At 43.7% G+C, this 27416-nt stretch overlaps 1 protein-coding gene across 1 annotated transcript in view; it reads left to right on the top strand.

The window, feature by feature from the left end:
- Positions 1-27416, top strand: part of LOC137380007 (acylamino-acid-releasing enzyme-like) — a 92424-nt gene that overhangs the window by 27401 nt on the left and 37607 nt on the right. Inside the window, exons 5-11 of the mRNA XM_068051477.1 lie at positions 7231-7306; positions 9015-9181; positions 9673-9810; positions 13432-13523; positions 19554-19594; positions 20101-20222; positions 24272-24332. Of these exons, the coding sequence (XP_067907578.1) occupies positions 7231-7306; positions 9015-9181; positions 9673-9810; positions 13432-13523; positions 19554-19594; positions 20101-20222; positions 24272-24332 (697 nt within the window). The remainder of the gene's footprint in view (positions 1-7230; positions 7307-9014; positions 9182-9672; positions 9811-13431; positions 13524-19553; positions 19595-20100; positions 20223-24271; positions 24333-27416) is intronic.

Below are 27416 nucleotides of genomic sequence, written 5' to 3'. Positions count from 1 at the left end.
GACGATGCTGCATTAACATCCCACAAAGAAGAGTGTCTGCAGAGACTCATCGACAGTATTGCGGCTGCCTGCAATGAATTTATTTATTTATTTTTTATTTAGAGATACAGCACTGAAACAGGCCCTTCGGCCCACCGAGTCCGTGACGACCAAGAACCACCCATTTATACTAACCCTACAGTAATCCCATATTCCCTACCACCTACTTAAACTAGGGGCAATTTACAATGGCCAATTTACCGATCACCTGCAAGTCTTTGGCGGTGGGAGGAAACCGGAGCACCCAGCGAAAACCCACACGGTCACAGGGAGAACTTGCAAACTCCGCACAGGCAGTACCCAGAATTGAACCCGGGTCCCTGGAGCTGTGAGGCTGCGGTGCTAACCACTGCGCCACTGTGCCACCCCATCAGCCTCAAGAAAACGAACATCATGGGACAGGACATCAGAAATGCTCCATCCATCAATATCGGCCACCACGCTCTGGAAGTGGTTCAAGCGTTCACCTACCTAGGCTCAACTATCACCAGTAACCTGTCTCTCGATGCAGAAATCAACAAGCGCATGGGAAAGGCGTCCGCTGCTATGTCCAGGCTGGCCAAGTGAGTGTGGGAAAATGGTGCACTGATACGGAACACAAAAGTCCGAGTGTATCAAGCCTGTGTCCTCAGTACCTTGCTGTACGGCAGCGAGGCCTGGACAACGTATGTCAGCCAAGAGCGACATCTCAATTCATTCCATCTTCGCTGCCTCTGGAGAATCCTTGGCATCAGGTGGCAAGACTGTATCTCCAACGCAGAAGTCCTCGAGGCGGCCAACATCCCCAGCATGTACACCCTACTGAGTCAGCGGCACTTAAGATGGCTTGGCCATGTGAGCCACATGGAAGATGGCAGTATCCCCAAGGACACATTGGACAGTGAGCTCGTCACTGGTATCAGACCCACCGGCCGTCCATATCTCCACTTTAAAGACGTCTGCAAACGCGACATGAAGTCCTGTGACATTGACCACAAGTCGTGGGAGTCAGCCAGTGATCGTCAGAGCTGGCGGACAGCCATAAAGGCGGGGCTAAAGAGTGGTGAGTTGAAGAGCCTTAGCAGTTGGCAGGAAAAAAGACAGAAGCGCAAGGGGAGAGCCAACTGTGTAACAGCCCCGACAATCAATTTTATCTGCAGCACCTGTGGAAGAGTCTGTCACTCTAGAATTGGCCTTTATAGCCACTCCAGGCGCTGCTTCACAAACCACTGACCACCTCCAGGTGCTTACCCATTGTCTCTTGAGACAAGGAGGCCAAAGAAGAAAGAAGATGTACAATTGTCTGGATAAATTTAAGAACTTAAAAGTAAATAAAGCTCTCCTGATGGCGTAGCATACAAATGCACAAATCCACTTCTTGATCATGATACTGAGCCAAGTAGACTGTCAAGGTCCTGTTCTCGATTGCTTGTCTGTGCTGAGTTCAGCCGAGACAGTATCATTTGATCTCAATGCCCTTGGCTAGAAAAGCAGAAAGGCAGCTAATGTTCCCACATCTGATCAGTTCAATACCTTCTGCTGAAAAGGGCACATATAGGGTGTTGTGTGAAAACAGTCTTGGGTTTATCAATGATGTCACCAACGAAGGAATAGTCTATCAACATTCACTGTCCAGGTTCATATGAAAATTGGTTATCTGGCAAGGTTTCATAGTGCTCCTGGCATTCGGAGTTGAATGCGCTCTGAACCATTACCTTAAGAAGAAGAGGGAAAATTGACAAGATGTTTAAAAGTGTATTGCATAGAATTTACAGTACCGAAGCAGGCCATTTGACCCAGGTCTATGCTGGTGTTTATGCTTAACATGAGTCTCCTGCCACTCTACTGCAATTGTAGATTTGCATCATGCTGTGTCAAGTGTGTGTGTAGGTTGTAGGAAACAAAGATGAATTAAAAGCTGTCAAAAAGCATTTGGAAATCTAGCAGTAACTTTTCGCATTCTTGGGGACCCTTAAGATGTTCTCAGCACCATGGCTGTGAAACATGGGCAACTTACAGCCACCAGGAAAAGAAGGTCAATAATTTCCATCTTCACTGTCGGTGGCGCATTATGGGTATATCCTGGCAGGACAAAATCACAAATGCAGCAGTCATCTCAAAGACAGAGCTTCCAAGTACATTGGCACAAATCAATCAGAGACAGCTTTGTTGGATAGGACATGTCTGCAAGATGGAAGACAGTTGCATGCCCAAGGGCCCTCTGTATGGTAAAGGAGCCAGGGCCAGATGACCAGTGGAGCGCCCAAAGCTCCGCTTCAAGGATGCTTGCAAGCATGACATGAAGGCCCTAAATGTCGACTGTCGCACCTGGGAGTCACTAGCTGGTGAAAGAGGGAAATGGCGACACATCTGTGGACTGACGTGCACTACCACGACAACCAGTGGCTACAGCAGCTTGGCAACAGGTGCCAACATCAAAAACAACAACACACAGCATCACTTGGCAGGTTCATGTACGGCACTTGTGGGAGAACTTGTCTCTCAAGGATTGGCCTTCACAGCCATCAGCAAAGGTGTATCAAGAGAAGACACTCAACTAAATGGATTGTTTGCTGTGTGTCCATCATCTTTCGTAGATGGAAGGATGCTAACTGGCACTTGGACCCCTAAGCTTGATCAACTTTGACCTTGACATTTAGCAACTTGGACCTGCCAAGACTGAGGCACACATTATTTCTCCACATGAACATTAAAACTTAAAATTGCAAGCCCCTGACTGGAAATACATTTGCATAGTAACAGACAGTGTTGGAACAAGGGACAAAGGACCATGCCCTGACACATTCAACCAACAATGGACTTTTGATTACCAGACATTGAAGGTGGGGGAGCTAGCATTCCAGGTTGACTGCTAGATAGCAGAATCCGCAAACACAGACGTCGTCAGACCAGTGTTTAGTCACATAATTCTGCTGTTAACAAGTTTTGAACTGAGAGTTTTAAATTGGAGAAAACAGTGTTTGAAGTCAGAAAGCACTTTTCTCCTGGACTGAGAACACCTCTCTCCTGTCTGCCCTCATCTCGCTCCCACCAGTTTCAGAAACCATTGAAGACACATGAACTCCAAAAGAGAAACATCTCCTACATTGAACAAGGTTTAAGAAGAATACTGGGCCCCAACGAAAAGAAAGAGCTGTCTACAATCAAGGAATGTACGGCAAGCTGGAAAAGCAGAAACAGTAAACAAGAAACTCTTTTGCTGTTGCCTCAATGCACTCCATTTTATTTTTCTTCTCTTTTCTATCCCTATTTGCATATGTGTATCACATATGCATGCTAGCGTGGATGTGCCATATATCTGTCGGCATTAACCATATTAGTGTTTAAATTTAAGGTTTAATAAATTCCACTTTTCTCCTTTAAACCAAAGAAATCCTGTTTATGCTCATTTCTTTGCCTTATAATTGGAAAACTGTGAACAAGGATTCACAAAGGGGGAGCTCAGAACAGTGTGTGTTAAAAACTAAACCCTGTTACAATAAGACCAGATGAAGACAGTAAAAGACCCCTAGACGCCTTTCTCACCTGGTTGTAACAGACCCAAAATCTGTTAGGTTTAACTGAGTGGGATGTTACAGTATTACGGTCAAGTGAGGAAGGGTTGAAGGGCTTCCTTCTTTTCCCACTCCTTATTAGACCACAACAGGTTTAATTCTTTCTTAAAGTGGTTATACTAGCCAGTTCAATAGGTGTTTGATTCCTTACTTACTACGATCATAACAAGAACCAATCGGACAGATTTTCTTGAGTTAACAAAGAACGAGCTTAACTTCTGTGTACCTAAACCAAACTAATAAAACAGTAAACAACACGCCAGCTTTCACTCACATGTACACTAGTGGTTTACATGCACAAAAATAGGTTACAGAATGGGGAAAGGTAGATTGGCTGAGTTAGATTTCATAATAAAGGTATATAGCCTGTGAAGTTTGATGATTCGGCTGGCTTCTAGCTGAATTCAGTAGTCCTGAAGCTTTTAGTTTGAAGAGGTCTATGACTGGTTTGGCGAGTCTCTTGGAGATAGTGATGCAGATGATTTCCTCCAATGGGGTTTTGGATTGTAGCCGGAGTATGCAAAGGTAGTCACTCAACAAGCAGGATTTGAAAGCTTTCAAGCTGTAATGGAGAGGGAGAGAGAGGGGCCCCCACTTAGGGTCTGCTCATGTCAGAGTCCAGTTACTTCTCCTTTGCTGCAGAGAAAACATGATGGGGAAGGGCTTGTCACATGATAATCAACACTCAAGAAGCTCGATGCCATCCAAGACAAAGCAGCCTGCTTGATAGGCACCCTATCCACCAGGTTCAACATTCACTCCCTTCACCACCGATGTGCAGTGACAGCAGTAGTACCATCTATAAGATGCACTGCAGCAACTCACCAAGGCTTCTTTAATAGCACCTTCCAAACCCAGAACCTCTACCACCTAGAAAGATAAGAGCAGTAGATGCATGGGAACACCAGCACCTGCAAGTTCCCCTCCAAGCCACACACCATCCTGGCTTGGAACTATATCGCCGTTCCTTCACTGTCGCTGGGTCAAAATCCTGGAACTCCCTTCCTTTCAGCACTGTGGGTGCACCTACACCCCAACGACTGCAGCGGTTCAAGAAGGCAGCTCACCACCAACTTCTCAAGGGCAATTAAGGATAAGCAATAAATGCTGGTGTAGCTAGCGACGCCTACATCCCATGAATGAATAAAAAAAAGTCTCTCAGTGATTCAACATAGCATTTAGCAGTGTTGTTTCTTCTTGCTGAAAGAACAGGTAGTTCCTTTAAACTTCTTTCATCCTGGTTCTTGCTGGGCACTGAGCAAACATTTCATCTCTCTCCTCACAGCATTGCAGTGTAGGATACAGTGTTGCAAATTAGGTGATCATCTTAAGCTGAAAGGATGACTTTGCTGGCAGCTTGCCTTTTTAAAAATGTCTTTAAAAAAAAGTTCAGCTCTCCAGTCAGTGGATTAATGAAAATTATCATTCAACAAAACACATTGGTATACCAACAGGAAAAGACTGTGAGCTCTATATCAGGCAAATGGAAACAACTGATGTGGATTTCTCAGTAGCTTTAAGCATGTTGACAGGTACCCTTGTATCTCAGACACCTGAATGACAAAAAAAATGTCATTGAAGCTATGGGATTGAAGGTCTAGAAGTCAGTCAACATGTATGCTGTGCTGTATGCGAATGAAGTCTTAATCAACCCTGAAGCACACAGAATTGCTTACTGGAGAATACATTGGATTCCCTCCATATTTTGCATAACATTAATGTTAACTCCTGCACAATCCACACAATCGATAATATAAATGTCGCATATAGGGCTGAATTTTCATACCCGGGTCCCTATCCCGCCATCGGGAGGAAATGTGGTCAGGAACCCACATATGCCTTGGGACCCAGAGCACAAGATTTGAGGAGGCAGCCTATTAAGTGGCCTCTGGGAGCCCCATCCAATTAAGGACGTCTGGAGGGCCAATAGCTGATCTTACAAAAGTCAAAGATCTGCAGCCCCATCCTCAGAGGTGGAGGCTGCTGAAGTATGTAGGGAGATGCGAGGATGCCTCCATTCCTGGTTGCCGCCCACAATTCAGGTAATTCACAAGGCCAGAAGGGTTAGGGCCTTCGGAGGGGAAAGGCCCCTCACAGTAATGGGCAGTGCTGTGATTGCGGCTGATCCTCGGAGCGGAGGCTTCCAAATAGATTGGAGCCTTTGACTATGCTGTTTGCTCATTCTGCTGCTGGTAGGCTGCCATGGTTTCATCGATGGCCTCCTACACGACAAGCACCGCGTGTGCTGGATTGAAAATCCGATTGGCAGCAGGAAAGTGCCCCTGATTAAGTCAATCCTTCTCCTTCAAAATCCTGTGGAGGCAGGAATGTGGCATGGAGCCTGGACATTTTCGGACCCCTTCGCCTCCAGACATGCTGCCAAGGGCCATTTAAAATTCAGCCTCTAGTGTCAGTACTGCACAGTGTGAGCACTCTCACATCTGAGTTCCAAGGTCATGGATTCAAGCCCTGTTCCAGGGACTTAACATGCAGGTGCAGCAGGCTATTAGGAAGGCAAATGGCATGTTGATCTTTATTTCAAGGGGATTGGAGAACAGGAATAAAGAATTATTATGAAAGTTGTACAGGGCTTTGGTGGGACTGTACTTGGAATACTGTGTGCAGTTTTGGTCTCCACATTTAAGAAAGGATATACTTGTACTGGAGGCGGTGCAGCAAAGATTTACTAAATTTGCCCCTGGGATGAGGGGGTTGTCCTATGATGGAAAAAGTGGGCCTATATTCTCTGGAGTTTAGAAGGTTGAAAGCCAATCTAATTGAGAAATACAAGATTCTGAAAGGGCTTGATCGGGTAGAAGCTGAAAGATTGTTTCCGCTGGTCGGGGAATCTAGAACGCAGGGACACAGTCTCAGGATAAGGGGCCGATCATTCAGGACTGAGATGAGGAAAAATTACTGCACTCAAAGGGTTGTGAATCTTTGGAATTTTCTACCCCAGAGCATTGTGGATGCTCCATCGTTGAATACATTTAAGGCTGAAATTGATAAATTTTTGGTCTCGCAGGGAATCAAGAGATATGGGGAGCGGGCAGGAAAGTGGAATTGAAGCCCAAGGTTAGCCATGATCGCATTGAATGGTAGAGCAGGCTCGATGGGCCGTATGGTCTACTTCTGCTCCTATTTCTTGTGTTCTTGTGACTTAAGTGCATAATCAGCACTGATACTCGAGTGCAGTATCAAAGGAGTGCTGCACTGCTGGCATTGTAGTCTTTTGGATGAGATGTTAAACTGAAGCCCAGTTTGCCCTCTAAGGTGGATGTAAAAGACTACATGGTGCTTTTCAGAAGAGCAGAGAAGTGCTCCCAGTGTCCTTGCCAACCTTTATCCTTTATCCCTTAACCAACATCACTAGAACAGATTATCTGGTCATTTATCTCATTGCTGTTTTTGGGATCTTGCTGTGTGCAAATTGGCTGTCACTTATTTCTCTGCAATGTTGCCCAGCCAACATGGGGGATCTCTCAGTCATGTAACATAATGTTGCAAGCAATTTTTCTGGCAATGTTAGAAGTAAAGTGTACAATTATTGATCCATAATGTCCCATGCATAAAATCTTCACTGTCAGTCTTACTTAAACATATATACTTTTGCTGCGGATTGATTGCTTACCCACAGATCTGGAGCAAAGCCTTAAAGGAGAAGAGCATAAACCTGACAGCACTTGACAAGCATGGCAAGGTGTATGAAGATGGTATGTGTTTAATCGATAATCTCTAGACTTTGCAGGGGATTCGTGAGTTACATAGTGATGAGCAGAATTTTCCTTCAATTAAGTATTGGGAAGACTGTTTTTAGACCCTACTCCAAACTCCGTTCCCTAACTACTGACTCTATCCCTCTGCCTGGCAACAGTCTGAGACTAATCCAATCTGTCCACAATCTTGGTGTCATATTTGACCCTGAGATGAGCTTCCAACCACATATTCATGTCATCACTAAGACTGCCTATTTCTACTTCTGTAACATTCGTCTCCAACTCATCTGCTGTTGAAGCCCTCTTTCATGCCTTTGCTACCTCTAGGCTTGACTATTCCATCACTCATGGCTGGTCTCCCACATTCTACCCTCCATAAACTTGAGGTCATCCAAAACTGCGTCTTAATTCGCATCAAATCCTGTTCACATATCACCCCTGTGCTTGCTGACTTACATTGGTTCCTGGTCAAGCAATGTCTTGATTTTAAAATTCGCATCCTTGTTTTCAAATCCCTCCATGGCCTCTCCCCTCGCTACCTCTGTAATCTCCTCCAGCCCCACAACCCTCTGAGATATCTGCTGTCATCTAATTCTGGCCTCTTAAGCAGCTCTTATTTTAATTGCTTCACTGTTGGCAGACATGCCTTCAGCTGTCTGGGCCCTAAGTTCTAAAATTCCCTCCTTACACCTCTCTAACTCACTTTCCTCTTTTAAGACACTCCTTAAAACCTACCCCTTCAACCCCTTTGGTCATCTGACCTGATGTCGCCTTATGTGACTCGGTGTCATATTTTGTTTTATAATGCTTCTGTGAAGCAACTTGGGACATTTTCTTATGTTAAAGGCTCTATATAAATTGTTGTTGAGACTAAGTCTCTTCAGAGCTCACTGGTTTAGTCTGGAACTGTTTTGTTTCCCCGAACACTCATTGTACAGTCATCGTACAAGAGTGCACACTTGTGGGATGTCTAATTTTGCACATCCCAAATGATGTAATTATAAGAACATGGTCATATTATGTAAGAAATTGTTCTGTGGTATATGTGTTACAGTATCAGTTTGCTGCTTTAATTATCTTATTGGTGTTTCCAATCACAATTATCGGAAGACTTGCTTACATGTTTAATGTGGGAATGTTTGTCATTTTTCTTAGGGCAAGTGGTCACAAAAATGCTAATGAAAGGCATTTTTAAAATTTTTTAAAATTCTTTCAGGAATGTGGGTGTCACTGGCAAGGCCAGCATTTGTTGCCCATTCTTAATTGCACTTGACAACTGAGTGGCTTGCTAGGCCATTTCAGAGGGCAGTTAAGAGTCAACCACATTGCTGTGGGTCTGGAGTCACATGTAGGTCAGACCAGGTAAGGATGCCAGATTTCCTTCCCCAAAGGACATTTGTGCACCAGATCGGTTTTACGACAATTGATGATAGTTTCATGGCACCATTACTAAGACTAACTTTCAATTACAGATTTTTAAAAATTAATTAATTGGATTTAAATTCCACTGGCTGCTGTGTTGGAATTTGAACCCATGTCCCCAGGGCATTAGCCTGAGCCTCTGGATTACTAGTCCAGTGACATTACCGCTACATCATCATCTCCCCTGCGTTTTGTAAGTTTGGTGTGTGTTCTATGATTTTTACTGGGTATTAACCAGTATCTGATTGCTCTTGTTGTCTTTCCCTCTACCCTCCCCACCCAGATCAGTTTGGCTGTCTTGTGTGGTCTCACTCCGAGACTCTCATTCTGTACATCGCTGAAAAGAAAAGACCCAAAGCGGAATCCTTCTTCCAAACTAAACTAGAGCTCAGTGTAGAAGAGGAGGATGACGACAGCAATAAAGCAGATAAATTTCAGAAACCTGTGAAAGTACAGTATTGTTACTGTTTATAGACATGCCTAGAAAAAAGTTAGACCTCAATTTCTCATTCAACAAGACTGCCATTTGAAAGCTCAGAGACAAATAGGAGCTATTTTACCTTAACAACCTTTAACCTCTTATTCAGCATTGGATAGCTAATTACTAACCAGCATGAATTACCTCCAGCTTTCTGTTTGTGCTTTGGTAGTAGGATTTCATTACAGCTATGAATACTGGGATAGCTCTGCCCTCAGTGATATCTTGTTCTCTTTTAAGAAAAATGCCAGGGAATTACCACCACAGTGCATACACTTGGGAGTTTCTGATCATAAGGTAGGAGATAGAAGATTATGGTCTCTTGCCTGATGATTTCGTCAAACACAGGAAAGTTGCTCGATCTGCTTGAGTAGTGTGCGCAGTAAGACATCTCATATGTGGAACAATCTTACTTGGCCAAATGATCTTTCTTCATTCCATATTCTGTGATCTTACCTTACAGGGGGATCAGTTTGTGTATTGGGAAGACTGGGGGGAAACCCTGGTGAACAAGAGCACCCCAGTACTGTGTGTATTGGATATTGAGAGTGGCAACATCTCGATACTGGACGGGGTTCCTGAACACATTTCTCCTGGGCAGGTTGGTGTAATTCTTCAATTGTTCACATCTCTGTATTGTTTGTTGGGCTTCTAGTGTCATGGAACTGTATTTATTTTTCTCCTCTGTTTGAAACAGTGTGCCTTTAAGACTCTGTTTAAAAACAGTGTGCCTTTAAAAACTAAAAGGCACAGGGTGCCAGCTGCACTTGCTACCTAGGTGACAGGAGGAGAGTGAGGTGGTCACATGGTATGATGTTTCCATTTAACTGTGTGTAAAAACCAGCTAAAAACAGTTTTTGAGAGACTCCAGTGGAACGTGTTTACCAGAGAAAAAAGCTATTTCTCTCTACAGGCCGTTGTAATTGCCTAAGGAGGAAAAAACCCTTTGAAGAGACCATTTGTATTGCTGGGGGTAGCAAAATTCCTTTTCTTTACTTCCAATCTAAGAGTCTTTGCTTCAAGATTGACTCTCTCTTGGCTGATTGTGTTTGCTGGAATTCGCAGTAAAGTTTCGACTGAGACTGTCGGTTTTTAAAAATTCAGGTAGATTTATCGCTGTGCTCATTGTTGAAAGAACTGTGTGATGCCTGCAGCAGCTGAGTGCCTATCTACTAAGAGACTATTTCATCAAATCCGCATGGAGACTTCGAGTGGTATTTGATTATTTTTACACTATCTTATGGTCTTATTGTAACAGTTTCATTTTTTTAAACACACTGTGTTTTGAGCTCCCCCCCCCCTTTGTGAATCCTTGTTCACCACTTTACAATTACAAAGCAAACAAATGAGCACACCAGGTTTTCCAAGGTTTAAAGAAGAAAAGTGAAATGTATTAAAGCTTAAACTTAAACTCTAATTCGGTTAACGCCTACCGATATACTATGTGCCCACGCTAGTATGCACACGTAATACACATGCAAATAAAGACAGAAAAGAGTGGAAGAAAAATAAAATAGAGAGGTTTGAGGCAGTCTCTGAAGGGGGTTTCTTGTTACTGTTTCTGTGTTTCCAGATCACTGTAGAGTCTTTGATTGTAGACAGCTCTTACTGTTCTTTGGGGCCCAATATTATTCTTAAACCTTGTTCACTGTAGGAGACTTTTCTCTCTTTGGGTTTACATGTCTTCAATGGTTTCCGAAGCTAGTGAGAATAAGATGAGAGCAGACAGGAGAGAGATGTTTTCAGTCCAGAAGCAAACAGCTTTCTCAGTTTTAACCCTGTGGCCAGTTCAAATTCAAAAGACTCCAACAGTCAGCCAGTCATGTGGCTGAACTGGTCTCACCACGTCTGTTTGTACATTCGGTCACCTTAGTAGTTAATTTGAAATGCTTCAATGTCTGGTAATCAAAAGTCCATTGTGGATTAAATTGGAGCAGGGAACACCCCTTTGTCCTTTGAAGTAATGTCTATTGATATGTTAATGTCTCTCTCCAGCCAAAGTCTCCAATTGTTTTTTAAAGTAAGTTCTTTCCTCAACAACTGTTTAAAATCAGAGTTCATGTGGCACAATTCATTTTCCTCATTCTTGGCAGGTTGCCTGATAATGTGAAAGAGTTGGCAACAGCAGATGTCTTTGCACCAGACTGTTTACTGTTCATTCTGTTCTTAGTTAGAAAGCAGATACATGCATCTAAATTTTTGAGATGTCACTTAGGTAGGAAAACAGAGCTAGAAAATGCCGTGTGTAAAGTAGCTTGTATTCCTGCCACCATTGGTACTCTATACACCAGAATTGTCCAACATACGGCCCGTGGGCCAGGATCTGACCCAGAAAAGGTTTCCATCTGACCTGCAGATGTATTTCAGCGATGAGAAACTTCCCATTGGCTTCTTCTTCCAGATGGGCTTTAAAAAAGAAATCGCAAGCCAGTTTCACAGCTGACAGCTGCTGGGAGCGGGAACAGCGGTTTCCAAACTGCGGGCAGCTTCGGGTTTTTCAGCCGGTTCCGACTTTTTTTTAAAAGCCCACAATTTATTTTGAAAAAACTGATCAAGCACAAAATTGCTCTGCTGAGCATTCTTGCTCTCTACAATTATCAAAGAGAGAGAGAGAGATGAGGGGGGCGGGGGACAGAGAGAGAGTGGGGTGGACAGAGAGAGAGGGGGGCAGAGGGAGAGTTGGGGGGAACAGAGAGAGAGAGTTGGGGGAACAGAGAGAGAGAGAAAGGGGGACAGAGAGAGAGTGAAGGGGTAACAGAAAGAGAGTGAGGGGGGACTGAGAGAGAGAGAGAAAGAGAGGACAGAAAGAGAGAGAGAAAGGAGGCAGAGAGAGAGAGGGGGGACACAGAGGGTGGATGACACGGGGTGGGGGGGAGAAACACAGGGAACGAGAGAGACAGACAGACAGACAGAGGGAGTGATCAAGATCACTCTTGACAAGGGGACATTTATCTGGAATACTCCACATCGCTACGACAAGTGTGCAGGCAAACAGACTACTTGGGCAAGCAAAAAAGTGCCAGATATCTCATTAAATCATTGTCCAACATAGTGACGAGAAGATGTGTCAATAAATTAATCTTCTCATTTAAAGCTTCTTCATAAAAATGCACAATTGTTATTCTTTTGATTAATAATAAGATAATTTTTTAATGCCTTTTCTCTTTCTGAAATTGTCTCACTGGCCCCCTATGTGCTTTACATGTTTAAGGTCAAAATTTAGCAACTAATATTATCTGTGATAATATTTTTTGTGAACTAAACGTCTATGCTTTGTGATCGTTCAGACATTCCCATTGTGTTTTATGTTAGAACTGCTGGCTGCAGGCAAGCTGTCAGCACACAGTACAGTTTCATTTGTGACATAAAGACCTGTCTGTGACGTCAGCATTAGGGGATTGCTGCCTACAACTGCCCTTTTCCCGAAATGGAACTCTTTGGAGGGAGTTGCAAACAAAATGACTGCTCCCAGACTGCTTCTAATAACAAAACATAAAACAAAATAGCAAGAGCAGTGACAGAAAGATACTGGAAAGGGATCCCTTTATGAACATTTAGGAATTATAGAGCAACTGCCTACACTATGCCAATGAAACTAGTAAATGGTTCTGTATTGTTTCTTAAAGCCACTTTCAGTGAACTAGACACTCTGATTAAAAATGCTGATTTTTAAAAAATAATAAACCCATTTTCCACTGGACCGGCTTATATAGAGGTATTTTTTTAATGCAAAAAATAGTTTTCAAACACTGACTGCGCTAATTCATGGAAGATTTTTATGTTTAGTATTATGCAAAACAGAGCGGAAATTTGAGCAAAAAACAATCACTTCTGAAAGCCAGTGCAATTTGTTCCTGGATCACCAATTGCACCCAAAGTGGAAACTCTACCTGACATTGTCCACCTGTTGTAGAAAAATTGTGTTTTTTATTTATAGGTAAAAGTCTAGGAGGCCTTCTGACCAGCTATTATTGTAAAGCTCTTTGAAGTTTTTGTAGCAATATTAGGAATATGGAATTTGAGTTAATGTCTGTTCTATAGCGCTAAGTTTTTGCATTGGCTTCTACAGTGCAGAACTTTGGGAAATTGACGTCAAAATTTGGATATGTTTGGAACAAGTGTTGCTTTATCTCCAAGAATTTGGAGGCTGCAGATATAATCTCTTTCTGTGTAACAGGATATGTGTGCTGTAAGCAGATCTGCCTGTTGCTGTGTTTTCCAGGCAATCTGGGCCCCTAAGGACACAAGCATCATATTTGTTGGCTGGTGGCACATGCCTTGGCGACTGGGTCTCAAATACTGCACCAACCGAAAGTAAGTCACTGAGTGATGTCTCCAATGCAGTGCGAGCAGTACTTAAAATGACTTGAAATCATTGCATTTCTAGAGTGCCTCAGGACGTCCCAGAGCACTTTACATTCAATGCAGAATTTTGGAGTGTAGTCACTTCTGTAATGTATGAAATGCAGCAGTCAATTTGCACACAGCAATGCCTCACAAACACCAATGAGATAATGGCCAATGTTTTAGTAATGTTGGTTGAGAGGGAAATATTGGCCAGGATGCCAGGGAGAACTCCTCTATTTCTTCGAAATAATACCATGGGATCCTTTACGTCCACTCGGGAGAGCAGACAGGGCTTTGGTTTAACATCTCGTCTTGAAAGGCAGCGCCTCTGACAGTGCCGCACCCACTCAGTACTGCCCTGGAGTGTCAGCCTAGATTTTGTGGTCATAATGCTGGAATGGGACTTGTACCCACAGCCTTCTGTTCCAGAGGCAAGAGTGCGATCACTAAGCCACTGCTACCCTAAAGCTGGAACATTTTGATCGTGTTTTTGGGATCCTTAAGGGGGAGGGGGAGCACCCCCAAGTCGTGGTCCACATAGGCACCAACGACATAGGTAGGAAGAGAGATGGGGATTTAAGGCAGAAATTCAGGGAGCTAGGGTGGAAACTTAGAGCGAGAACAACCAGAGTTGTTATCTCTGGGTTGTTGCCCGTGCCACGTGCTAGCGAAGAGAGGAATAGGGAGAGAGAGGAGTTGAACACGTGGCTGCAGGGATGGTGTAGGAGGGAGGGTTTTGGTTTCCTGGATAATTGGGGCTCTTTCTGGGGTAGGTGGGACCTCTACAAACAGGATGGTCTTCACCTGAACCAGAGGGGTACCAATATCCTGGGGGGGAGATTTGTTAGTGCTCTTCGGGGGGGTTTAAACTAAATCAGCAGGGGAATGGGAACCTAAATTGTAGTTCCAGTGTACAGGCTGTTGAGAGTAGTGAGGTAGGGGATAAGGTTACAGGGACGCAAGAGGGCACTGGCAAGCAAGAACTTGGTTTAAAGTGTGTCTACTTCAACGCCAGGAGCATCCGGAATAAGGTGGGTGAGCTTGCAGCATGGGTTGGTACCTGGGATCCTGATGTTGTGGCCATTTCAGAGACATGGGTAGAGCAGGGGCAGGAATGGATGTTGCAGGTTCCGGGATTTAGATGTTTCAGTAAGAACAGAGAAGAGGGTAAAAGAGGGGGGGGGTGTGGCATTGTTAATCAAGGAAAGTATTACAGCGGCAGAAAGGACGTTTGAGGACTCGTCTACTGAGGTAGTATGGGCCGAGGTTAGAAACAGGAGAGGAGAGGTCACCCTGTTGGGAGTTTTCTATAGACCTCCGAATAGTTCCAGAGATGTAGAGGAAAGGATAGCGAAGATGATTCTCGACAGGAGCGAGAGTAACAGGATAGTGGTTATGGGGGACTTTAACTTTCCAAATATTGACTGGAAATACTATAGTTCGAGTACTTTAGATGGGTCTGTTTTTGTCCAGTGTGTGCAGGAGGGTTTTCTGACACAGTATGTGGACAGGCCAACCAGGGGTGATGCCACATTGGATTTGGTACTGGGTAATGAACCCGGCCAGGTGTTCGATTTAGATGTAGGTGAGCACTTTGGCGATAGTGATCACAATTCGGTTAGGTTTACCTTAGCGATGGGCAGGGACAGGTATATACCGCAGGGCAAGAATTATAGCTGGGGGAAAGGAAATTATGACGCGATTAGGCAAGATTTAGGATGTGTAGGATGGGGAAGGAAACTGCAGGGGATGGGCACAAACGAAATGTGGAGCTTATTCAAGGAGCAGCTAATGCGTGTCCTTGATAAGTATGTACCTGTCAGGCAGGGAGGAAGTTGTCGAGCGAGGGAGCCGTGGTTTACTCAAGAAGTTGAAGCGCTTGTCAAGTGGAAGAGGGTGGCTTATGTTAGGATGAGACGTGAAGGCTCAGTTAGGGCGCTTGAGAGTTACAAGCTAGCCAGGAAGGATCTAAAGGGAGGGCTAAGAAGAGCAAGGAGAGGACACGAGAAGTCATTGGCGGATAGGATCAAAGAAAACCCTAAGGCTTTCTATAGGTATATCAGGAATAAAAGAATGATAAGAGTTAGAACAGGGCCAATCAAGGATAGTAGTGGGAAGTTGTGTGCGGAATCAGAGGAGATAGGGGAAGCGTTAAATGAATATTTTTCGTCAGTATTTACAGTAGAGAAAGAAAATGTTGCCGAGGAGATTACTGAGATACAGCCTACTAGGCTAGATGGGATTGAGATTCACAAGGAGGAGGTGTTAGCAATTTTGGAAAGAGTGAAAATAGATAAGTCCCCTGGGCCAGATGGGATTTATCCTAGGATTCTCTGGGAAGCCAGGGAGGAGATTGCAGAGCCGTTGTTGTTGATCTTTATGTCGTCATTGTCGACAGGAGTAGTGCCGGAGGACTGGAGGATAGCAAATGTTGTCCCCTTGTTCAAGAAGGGGAGTAGAGACAGCCCTGGTAATTATAGACCTGTGAGCCTTACTTCGGTTGTGGGTAAAATGTTGGAAAAGGTTATAAGAGATAGGATTTATAATCATCTTGAAAAGAATAAGTTCATTTGCGACAGTCAGCACGGTTTTGTGAAAGGTAGGTCGTGCCTCACAAACCTTATTGAGTTTTTCGAGAAGGTGACCAAACAGGTGGATGAGGGTAAAGCCATGGATGTGGTGTATATGGATTTCAGTAAGGCGTTTGATAAGGTTCCCCACAGTAGGCTATTGCAGAAAATACGGAAGTATGGGGTTGAAGGTGATTTAGAGCTTTGGATCAGAAATTGGCTAGCTGAAAGAAGACAGAGGGTGGTGGTTGATGGCAAATGTTCATCCTGGAGTTTAGTTACTAGTGGTGTACCGCAAGGTTCTGTTTTGGGGCCACTGCTGTTTGTCATTTTTATAAATGACCTGGATGAGGGTGTAGAAGGGTGGGTTAGTAAATTTGCGGATGACACGAAGGTCGGTGGAGTTGTGGATAGTGTCTAAGGGTGTTGTAGGGTACAGAGGGACATAGATAGGCTGCAGAGCTGGGCTGAGAGATGGCAAATGGAGTTTAATGCGGAGAAGTGTGAGGTGATTCACTTTGGAAGGAGTAACAGCAATGCAGAGTACTGGGCTAATGGGAAGATTCTTGGTAGTGTAGATGAGCAGAGAGATCTTGGTGTCCAGGTACATAAATCCCTGAAAGTTGCTACCCAGGTTAATAGGGCTGTTAAGAAGGCATATGGTGTGTTAGCTTTTATTAGTAGGGGGATCGAGTTTCGGAGCCACGTGGTCATGATGCAGCTGTACAAAACTCTGGTGAGGCCGCACCTTGAGTATTGCGTGCAGTTCTGGTCACCGCATTATAGGAAGGATGTGGAAGCTTTGGAAAGGGTGCAGAGGAGATTTACTAGGATGTTGCCTGGTATGGAAGGAAGGTCTTACGAGGAAAGGCTGAGGGACTTGGGGTTGTTTTCGTTAGAGAGAAGGAGGAGGAGAGGTGACTTAATAGAGACATACAAGATAATCAGAGGGTTAGATAGGGTGGATAGTGAGAGTCTTTTTCCTCAGATGATGATGGCAAACACGAGGGGACATAGCTTTAAGTTGAGGGGTGAAAGATATAGGACAGATGTCAGAGGTAGTTTCTTTACGCAGAGAGTAGTAGAGGCGTGGAACGCCCTGCCTGCAACAGTAGTAGACTCGCCAACTTTAAGGGCATTTAAGTGGTCATTGGATAGACATATGGATGAAAATGGAATAGTGTAGGTCAGATGGTCGGCGCAACATCGAGGGCCGAAGGGCCTGTACTGCGCTGTAATGTTCTAATTCTAATTCTAATTTTGCTACATTGTGGTTGAGTGAGTGCATGCATGTGTGTGTTAAGTGGGGGATTTGGAAATCCTTCGGTCTGTCTCTGAATGGAAATGAAATGTGATAAGGAACAGTAACCATAATGGGGAGGTGATAAAGCTTATGTAAAATTGGGTCTGAGGCAACATACCCTCTAATTTTTCTTTTGTTTAAGTGTGTAGGCCCTTTACATTTTTTTGCATGGCCATGCATGCACGGTAACTTAAAGGGATAAACTTGTTTGTGGCCTGCATGGGGACTTTCAGGAATGTTGGTCTGAGGGTTGTGTCGAAGTATGATCATTTTGCTTTTACTTCATTTGTTCGTAAATGATTTTGCCAAACAATTTTTCATAAAGCTAAAGTTAATTATTGAAAGGAGATTATTAGTACATGCCAGGGACAAGCAGGAAGTTTGAGTCTGACTTTTATGAGTTAAGTCCTTTTGATGTCACAATTCTACCAAGCTAATCAAACTGGTAGTGACAGTACCATCATTCCATATTCCCATCAGATTTAACTTTCTAATTATTTATTTTTGGATGAGGGTACAAACTAAGACAGGAATTAAGTATTCCAATGGTGAACTGAATACATGATCTAAGTGATGTCTTCTCCCGAGGCCTGAAAATTAAATGCACTAAACACTTCCACTTTACAGAGCATGTTGTCCGGCTGATTTTCCTAGTCTGCAGGTCTTGATCAGAAGTTGACACAAGCTATAGGTCATGTCCCTGGCATGTTGGCAGTACTCATACTGCATAGATATTATAGTCTTCCAGGTTTTCCTGGTACACCCTCAAACTTCCAGATTTGTAATCTCATGCTGTTCTTGCTGCTTCTCCTCTGAAGGGCCGAATGGTCTACGCCTGCTCCTATTTTTCTATGTTTCTAGAATGTTCAGCAAAGGAAGAAAAATTCTTCTTTGACCATAAACTACCTCATACTTTACTCATCCCTCAAACTCTCCGTGCAAAATTATAGAAAATTAATGGAAAGTGTAAATTGACTAAATTCAGAGTAAATTTGAATGTTTCCATTAATTACCGTTTAGCAGACAGCTAAGAAGCAAAAAGAGAATATCAGTGCTGGGTCAGTCTAGTAATCCTTTTATCTATTATCGTTTACTCCTGAACAAATTCAGGAGAGTCAGTAATATTTAGCTTTCAGTCAATGAATGTTAACTAACAAAATTACAAAGATGAGTGCACAATCCGAACAAATTAAACCTGAAAGACCGTGAGGACGGCTGGTTTGAGAAATGAAAAGATGTCAAACTGTTGCAAAGAGGAACTCGTCTTATGTCTGGGCTGAGGTACATTGCTGGGACAGAGCCGAGGAAGCTTTAAAATAAACACAGAAAATGTTCTAAAAAACTCAGCAGGTCTGATGCATCTGTGGGGAGAAAAACAGAGTTAGCATTTCAGGTTGGTGACTTTCTTTCTCCACAAATGCGGCCACACCTGCTGAGTATTTTCAGCATTTTCTGTTTTTATTTCAAATTTTTATCATCTGCAGTATTTTGCTTTTGTATCAGAGGAAGCTTTACCTTGCAGATGGCTGTGGTGTACCTGACCTGACAGTCTTGATGCTGACATCAAGTGCCTGAAATGAAATAGTGGTGAATTTATCAGCACTGATATCTGTCATCTTGACTGATTCAAAAATGCACCAGAAGAACTGTGGGAAATAGAATTGGATTCCTAGGAGAAGCATTCTCAATAATGTTTGGAGATTGAAATTCAGCCCTCAACTATGCCTGATGTTTGCCAAAAGTAGCTCAGATCTTCCCTAAACATTATCAACAAGCAAAGCCTTCCAGCATCTGATGCACACAGAAAAACACAAGGGGAAAAAAACTGAAATTGTATTTCTCCTCCTGTTGCTTACTATGCCATGTACCATTTTCTGGTTGAAAGGACAGCAGACAACCTTTTTCTAGGAATCCACCAATGCGGTTCTGTAACCTGCCATGGTGAGAACAGTCCTGTGGTGATGCAGGATGGAAACCTATTGTGTGTAGAGACTCGTGGTGCAAACTCAACGATGATGATGTAGCCTTACAGTTTGTCTGTTTCTAATGTTTTTTCAATTATTAATATGTCATTTGATTTACCATTTTGTTTTATGACATAATACACTTCTGTTTCTATGTCAGATCAGCGCTATACTGTGTGGACCTAATGGGGAGTGAATGTCGTAAGTGATGTTTCGCAGCTACATTGTGCACTTTGTGTCCAGTTGACCATGAAAAACTTTGTAATTTTAATATGGTTACTTTCATGTAAAGAAGTGATCCAGTAACCTGTTAAGTCCCAGTGTAACTTCTTCCCAGGAACTGGTTAACCCCAGTGTAACTCATTCACTTCCATGTACGCACAGATATTCTTTCAATTTACATCTAGTTACCTGTATGTCCCCTTGTGATTCAGTTGCAGTACCGCTTGGTCCAAATGTACCTCAATTCCAAGTATGTGTTAGTTCCAGCGAAACTCTGATAGGTGCCCAGTAATCGATATGACCTACTTTCAAGTACCCATCCCTCCACTTCCCCACGTCCCCACCTCCGTCCCCCCCCCCCCCCCCACAACTGAAACTGTTATCTGGATGCATTTATTCCTGGCAAATTGAATTGCTTGTGAGCCAGAGTGGATTGTAATTGGATTGTGACGACATTCTGAAATTGCTGTCTTGATCTTTTACAGTGCAGATTTCTTCAGGGGTTAATTCTGTACATTCCCCACGCCTCAGTCCTGACCAACGTCATGTTATCTACCTGGAGGGTGGCAATTTGAGGACTCATCATCAATGTTGCAGCCTGTCCTTGGTTAGTATCTTCCTCAATGTGCCTAATTTATTCCAAGAATGTTGTGAATGAAGAAATCTTTTACAGTTCTCTAAAATATCAGAAAGCATCTGAATGTGAAACATTGCCACTCTAATTACTCAATGAGCAATATTGGACCATTTTACGAAGTCAATGCTTTTCCATAAAATTCAGCCACAGGAATTATGAGCCCTAAAGCTTCCAGTGGCTCTCTTTATTCTGAGCTGAACTTGCGACAATTATCATTTAAAAAAATCAGCAACATATATGGTGTCTAGATTCTGGTTCCACAAAGGAGATATTAGGAGGAGTGACCAAAAGCCTGGCCAAAGAGGTGGAACAGGGTGCTCCTCCTGCCTCTACAGAAAGTTGCTGCAGGCCCATGCTCGCACTAACCCCCCCTCCCCCCACAAAAATTTACCCGGAAGCCGTCTGTGTATCTTTTAAGTATTCATTCGCTCATGGGATGTGGGTGTCACTGGCAAGGTATTGCCCATCCCTAATTGCCCTTGAGAAGGTGGTGGTGAGCTGTCTTCTTGAACCGCTGCAGTCCTTGGGGTGTGGGTAGATCAGCAGTGCTGTTAGGAAGGGAGTTCCAGGATTTTGACCCAGTGACAATGATGAAACGGCGATATAGTTCCAAGTCAGGATGGTATGTGGCTTGGAGGGAAACCTGCAGATGGTGGTGTCCCATGCATCTGCTGCCCTATCCTTCTAGGTGGTAGAGGTTGCAGGTTTAGAAGGTGCTGTCTAAGGAGCCTTGGTGAGTTGCTGCAGTGCATCTTGTCGATGGTACACACTGCTGCCACTATGTATCGGTGGTGGAGAGTAAATGTTGAAGGTGATGGATGGGGTGTCAGTCAGATGGCTGTTTTGTCCTGGATGGTGTTGAGCTTCTTGAGTGTTGTTGGAGCTGCACCCATCCGGGCAAGTGGAGAGTATTCCATCACACTCCTGACTTGTGTCTTGTAGATGGTGGACGGTCATTGGGGAGTCAGGAGGTGAGTTACTCGCCGCAGACTTCCTAGCCTCTGACCTGCTTTTGTAGCCACAGCATTTATGTGGCTGGTCCAGTTCAGTTTCTGGTCAATGGTGACCGCTGGGGTGTTGATAGTGGGGGATTCAGTGATGGTAATGCCATTGAACATCAAGGGGAGATGGTTAGATTCCCTCTTGTTTGAGATGGTCATTGCATGCACTTGTGTGGCGTGAATGTTACTTGCTACTTACCAGCTCAAGCCTGGATGTTGTCCAGGTCTTGCTGCATCTGGACATGGGCTGCTTCATTATCTGAAGAGTCACAAATGGTGCAATCATCAGCGAACATCCCCACTTCTGACCTTATGATGGAGGGTGGGTCATTGATGAAGCAGCTGAAGATGGCCTAGGACACTACCCTGAGGAACTCCTAAAGTGGTGTCCCGGGACTGAGATGATTGACCTCCAGCAACCACAACCATCTTCCTCTGTAATAGGTATGATTCCAACCAGCAGAGATTTTCCCCTTGATTCCCATTGACTCCAGTTTTGCTAGGGCTCCTTGATGCTATACTCGGTCAAATGCTGCCTTGATGTGAAGGGCAGTCACTCTTACCTCACCTCTGGAGTTCAATTCTTTTGTCCATGTTTGAACCAAGGCTGTAATGAGGTCAGGAGCTGAGTGGCCCTGGCAGAACCCAAACTGAGCGTCAGTGTGCAACATATTGCTGAGCAAGTGTCACTTGATAGAACCGCCCGGTTTATGCTTGTTTTGTAGCTGTAGTGGAACAGCTTGGCTAGGGATGCGGAAAGTTCTGGAGCACACGTCTCCAGTACTGTTGCTGGAATGTTGTCAGGACCATAGCCTTTGCAGTATCCAGTGCCTTCAGCCATTTCTTGATATCACGTGGAGTGAATCGGATTGGCTGCAGACTGGCATCTGTGATGCTGGGGGCCTGAGGAGGAGGCCGAAATGAATCATCCACTCAGCATTTCTGACTGAAGATGGATGCAAATGCTTCAGCCTTTTCTTTTGCACTGATGTGCTAGGCTCCCCCATCATTGAGGATGGGGATATTTGTGGAGCCTCCACCACCATTCACAACTGGATGTGGCAGGACTCCAGAGCTTAGACCTGATCCGTTGGTTGTGGGATCACATAGCCCTGTCTATTGTATGCTGCTTCCGCTATTTAGCATGCAAGTAGACCTGTGTTGTAGCTTCGCCAGACTGACACCTCATTTTGAGATATGCCTGGTGCTAATCGTGGCATGCCCTCCTGCACGCTTCATTGGTCCCCAGGCTTGCTGGTTATGGTAGAGTCGGGAATAGGTCGTGCCATGAAGTTACAGAATGTGGTTGAATACAATTCTGCTGCTGCCCCACAGTACCTCATGGGTGCCCAGTTTTGAGTTACTTGATCTGTTCGAGATCTGTCCCATTTAGCAGGGTGGTAGTGCCACACAACACAATGGAGGGTATCCTCAATGTAAAGACAGGACTTTGTCTCCACAATGACTGTGTGGTGGTCACTCCTACCAATGCTGTCATGGACAGATGCATCTGCAACAGATAGATTGGTGAGGATGAGGTCCAGTAGGTTTTTCCCTCTTGTTGGTTCCCTCACCACCTGCCGCAGACCCAGTCTAGCAGCCATGTCTCTGAGGACTCGGCCAGCTCGGTCAGCAGTGGTGTCTCCAAGCCACTCTTGGTGATGGACATCGAAGTTCCCCACCCAGTGTACATTTTGTGCCCTGCTACCCTCAGTGCTTCTTCCAATTGGTGTTCAACATGGAGAAGTACTGATTCACTAGCCAAGGGGTGGGGGTGGGGGCCGCTGGTGTGCGGTAACTGGTAATCAGAATGAGGTTTCCTTGCCCATGTTTGACCTGATGCCATGAGATTTCATGGGTTCTGGAATCAATGTCGAGGATTCCCAGGGCAACTCTCTCCCGACTGTATACCACTGTGCGGTCACTCTTCTGGATCTGTCCTGCCATTGGGACAGGACATACACAGGGATGGTGATGGTGGTGTCAGGGACATTGTAAGATATGTCAGTCTGTTGCTTGACTGATCTGTGGGATAGCTGTCCCAATTTTGGCACAAGCCCGCAGATGTTAGTAAGGTGGACTTTGCAGGGTCGACATGGCTAGGTTTGCCGTTTCCAATGCCTAGGTTGATGCCGGGTGGTCCGTACGGTTTCATTCCTTTTCTTAGACTTTGTAGTGGTTTGGTACAGCTGAGTGACTTGCTCGGCCATTTCAGAGTCAACCACATTGCTGTGGGTCTGGCGTCACATGAAGGCCAGACCAGGTAAGGACGGCAAATTTCCTTCCCTGAAGGACATTCGTGAACCAGATGGGTTTTTAGAACAATTGACAATGGTTTCATGGTCATCATTAGATTAGCTTTTAATTCCAGATTTATTAATTGAATTCAAATTTTACCATCTGCGGTGGTGTGCTTCAAACCCATGTCCCCAGATCATGTGATTAGCCTGGGCCCCTGGGTTACTAGTCAGTGATATTACCACAATGCCATCGCCTCCTCCCAGTGAATTTTGCAGTCCCGACTCAGCTGCATTGGGTCGCACAATTGGTGTCCACAGCTCACCGGTATTGAGTAGGTCAGGTCCGACGACCAATTTTCGGTGAGCCGAGGGCTGTCATCTTCAGGCGTGTGTTGTAGGCACATCTCTCACTTTGTGTAAAATTTTGGCGCAAGGCCAAATTCGCAGCAAGATGTCAAATCCACTGTTCCCTCTTTGATGTCATTGTTTAATCTTCAGGTAAACAGATTGGACTTGATCCTTTCAGCAGAAAAGATATTGCTGGCACTCATAATGAGTCATATTTAATTTCCTGATAGTGGAGAGGAAAACATTTGAAATGGGTTCCTGACTTATTAAATTGTTAATATTAAAACTGGCCTGGTGATATTCACCCAAATCGCAACAGGACTGGGGTGATGGATTAACTCAACTATGTTACACATGCATTGAAGTATAACTGTGCAGTAACTGAGATTCTCCTTTTCCTTCCTGTGATGGATCATGTATTTTTTTTCAGTATAACTTGGACAAAAAAGTAATATCGACTCTGGTGGAGATTGTGAATTATCCAACTTTGGGTGAGTGATGGGAAGTTTATCACTTTTATTTTGAAATGATAGAATTTTCTTTTCTCCCGAAGGCTGTAAATTGTGCTGGGACACTGTTCTGCAGGTACCAGATGCCCCTCAGTACTTTGTCCCAAATGCCAGTCTGCACATGTGAGTCTGGAAGGTGATTGTCAACACACTATTTGGCTGTGGTTCATATACACATTTTCCAAGTGAACTCACTGGACAATAATCAGCAGCAGAAGCTATGGCATGTTTTTCTGCTCCCAAGCCTGACAGCATTATGGGTGAATGAGGGTGTCCCTGCTGCCATCTGACTCAGCTCAGATAACACTGCACAAGCTAGAGAATGAACCCAGGTCCTTCTAGGTCTGAATATATCAGTATTGTGCCATAAGAGCATTTATACATTGAGTGAACCTTGAATCGAAGAAGGGTAGACTTCCAAGTTCCCATCTAAATCACTGTTTAAATTGTCCATTATACTACTTTTGACTGTTCCAAATGGTTTTAGCATTACTTATTCAGAAATAGTAAGATGGGGATTGCTGGACAAGAAAAAATCAAGGTCAAACTAGTTCTCCTTCCATCATCCTGATAGTCACATGATACAATGGTAATGGAATTGTAGACTAATCGTAGCAATCAATCTCTGTAGGTCTACAACAGACCCTGAAATGGCACTAAGAAAACTCCAGTGATGAGAGCTTTAGGACCCATAGATCCAAAGTCACCTTCTTCCTCACACGCATGCTACACTTTACCATGTGTCATGACTCAAATTACTTGTATCCTGTATCCCAAGATTTTATTTTCTGAAAAGATCTATCTACATGTATGTAACTTTTAGCATTTGATTTTCTTTGAATAAATGACTAATCTTGTCAGTCTGAACTGGATTGTAAACCAAGCCTTTCCTTGAAAGTCAGTCTCCGATGCCAACTGTGCCTCGTCTGCTTCTTGTAAAGTTGGTTGTGCTAAAATTGTTTAAATGCTTGGAATAAGGTACCTCTGAGTGGGAAGGACAATATTAGATATAAATGGCCTTCATTCTGAGTGATGGTGAATATGGAAAAGTGACTGAAGGTGACTGCATAGTGGTGAGATGCAAAGTGGGAGAAGGCAGAATCAAAAGAGAACAAAAAGGTGTGAAACTATCAAGTAAATGAAAAATCTCAGAATCCGTTCGAACTGAAATTATGTGGAAGTGCAGGTTTGGAAAAGACAAATGAAACTGTATTGCACAGTATTTACAGCACAGAATCAGGCCACTTCAGCCCAACAGATCCAGATCAGTGTATATGGTCCACACAAGCTTCCTCTAACCTTTCTTAGATTAGATTAGATCAGTATAGCACTGAAAGAGGCTATTTGGCCCTTCAGGTCTGCACCGGCTCTTTCAGTGAACAATCCAGTTAATTCCACTCCACTGCTCTTTCCCCATATCCCTGCAATTTTTCCTCCTTCAAGCATTATCCAATTCCTTATTGAAACTGTATCCATCACTCCATTATGCAGTGCCACAGTGCATTTGGGAGTTGGGTGCAAATCATTCAAAAAAGATTTTTGTTGGCAGCAAAAAGCTTTATATGGTTGTTTTAAAGTCAACTGAAAGCCCAGATATAGTTGATTGACATGGCTGTTTCATAAATATCATCATATTTTCATACGAAATACAGGAAGAGTTTGGTCAATGAGTATAGTCATTAACAGCACCTGGACGGGTAAGGCTGGTACCGGAAGGGTTAATTATCACAGATGGCTTAAAAAAAATTAAGTCCATACAAACCAGTGAGTCCAGATTGACACCAACCAGTGAGCCCACATTGATACAAATGGACCAGTCCAACCATTTCACGTCAACACAAACCGACCAGTCCATGTCGGCACAAACCATCCAACCCTCTATTTTTCCCTTGTGTGTTTATGTAGTTTCCCCTTAAATGCATTTGTGCTCGTCACCTCAATAATTCCACTCTAACCACTCTCTAGGTAAACAGGTTTCTCCTGAATTCCCTATTGGATCTTTTCATGGCTGTCTTGTATTTATGGCCCCTCGTTCACTTCTTTCTGCAAGTGGAAATCTCTACATCTACCCAATCAAACCCTTTTATAATCTTAATGACATCTATGAGGTCAACCCTCAGTCTTTTTTTTTAGAAAAAAGATCCTCAGCCTGTTCAGTCTTTCTTGGTAGGTATAACCTCTCAATTCTGGTATCATTCTAGAAAATCTTTACTTGCACCTTCTCCAGTGCCTCTATATCCTCTTTATTGAAGACCAGAACTGTTCACTGTTCACAAGGGTGGTCGACCAAGGTTCTGTACAAGTGTAGCATCTCTGCTTTTCAATTTTATCCCTCTAGAAATGAAACCCAATGCTTTTTTTGGCCTTATTAACCTGTGTTGTTACTTTTAGTGATTTGTATATTTACCTCCAGATCCCTCTGCACCTCTACTCCATTCAGACACATATATTCCTAGGAGTGTGTGACTTTATTCTTCCTACTAAAATGTATTATCTCACACTTAGCTAGATTAAAGTTCATTTGCAGTTGCACACTCGTTTTGCATGTTTATTAATGTCTTCCTGTATTTTGTCGCAGTCCACCTCTCTATTAGCTGCAGCCCCCAATTTGGTGTTGTCAGCAAATTTTGAAATTGTACTTTCAACTCCCAAGTCCAAATCGTTTAAACAAATGGTGAATAGCAATGATCCCAGCACCACTTCCCACCTTTTGCCAGTCTGAGTAACCTTTACACACTATTTTCCATTTTGTAGCCAGCTTGCTATCCACTCTGCTACTTTTCCGCTAACTCCACATGTTCTGACTTTGGTCATGAGTTTACTATGTGGTACCTTACCAAAGGCCTTTTGAAATCAACAACTTATATTTATATCACACCTTTCACACAAACTATTCCAAGATGCTTCACAAGAGCATTATAAAACAAAATATGACATTGAGCCACATAAGGAGGTACTAGGGCAGATGACCAAAAGCTTGGTCAAAAAGTTAGGTTTTAAAGAGTGTCTTAAAGGAGGAAGGCGAGTTAGAGAGGGGGAGATGAGTAGGGAGGAAATTCCAGAACT

This window comes from Heterodontus francisci, chromosome 19 (assembly GCF_036365525.1).
Source record: "Heterodontus francisci isolate sHetFra1 chromosome 19, sHetFra1.hap1, whole genome shotgun sequence".
Lineage (NCBI taxonomy): Eukaryota > Metazoa > Chordata > Chondrichthyes > Heterodontiformes > Heterodontidae > Heterodontus > Heterodontus francisci.
This window is presented reverse-complemented; position numbering and strand designations above follow the sequence as displayed.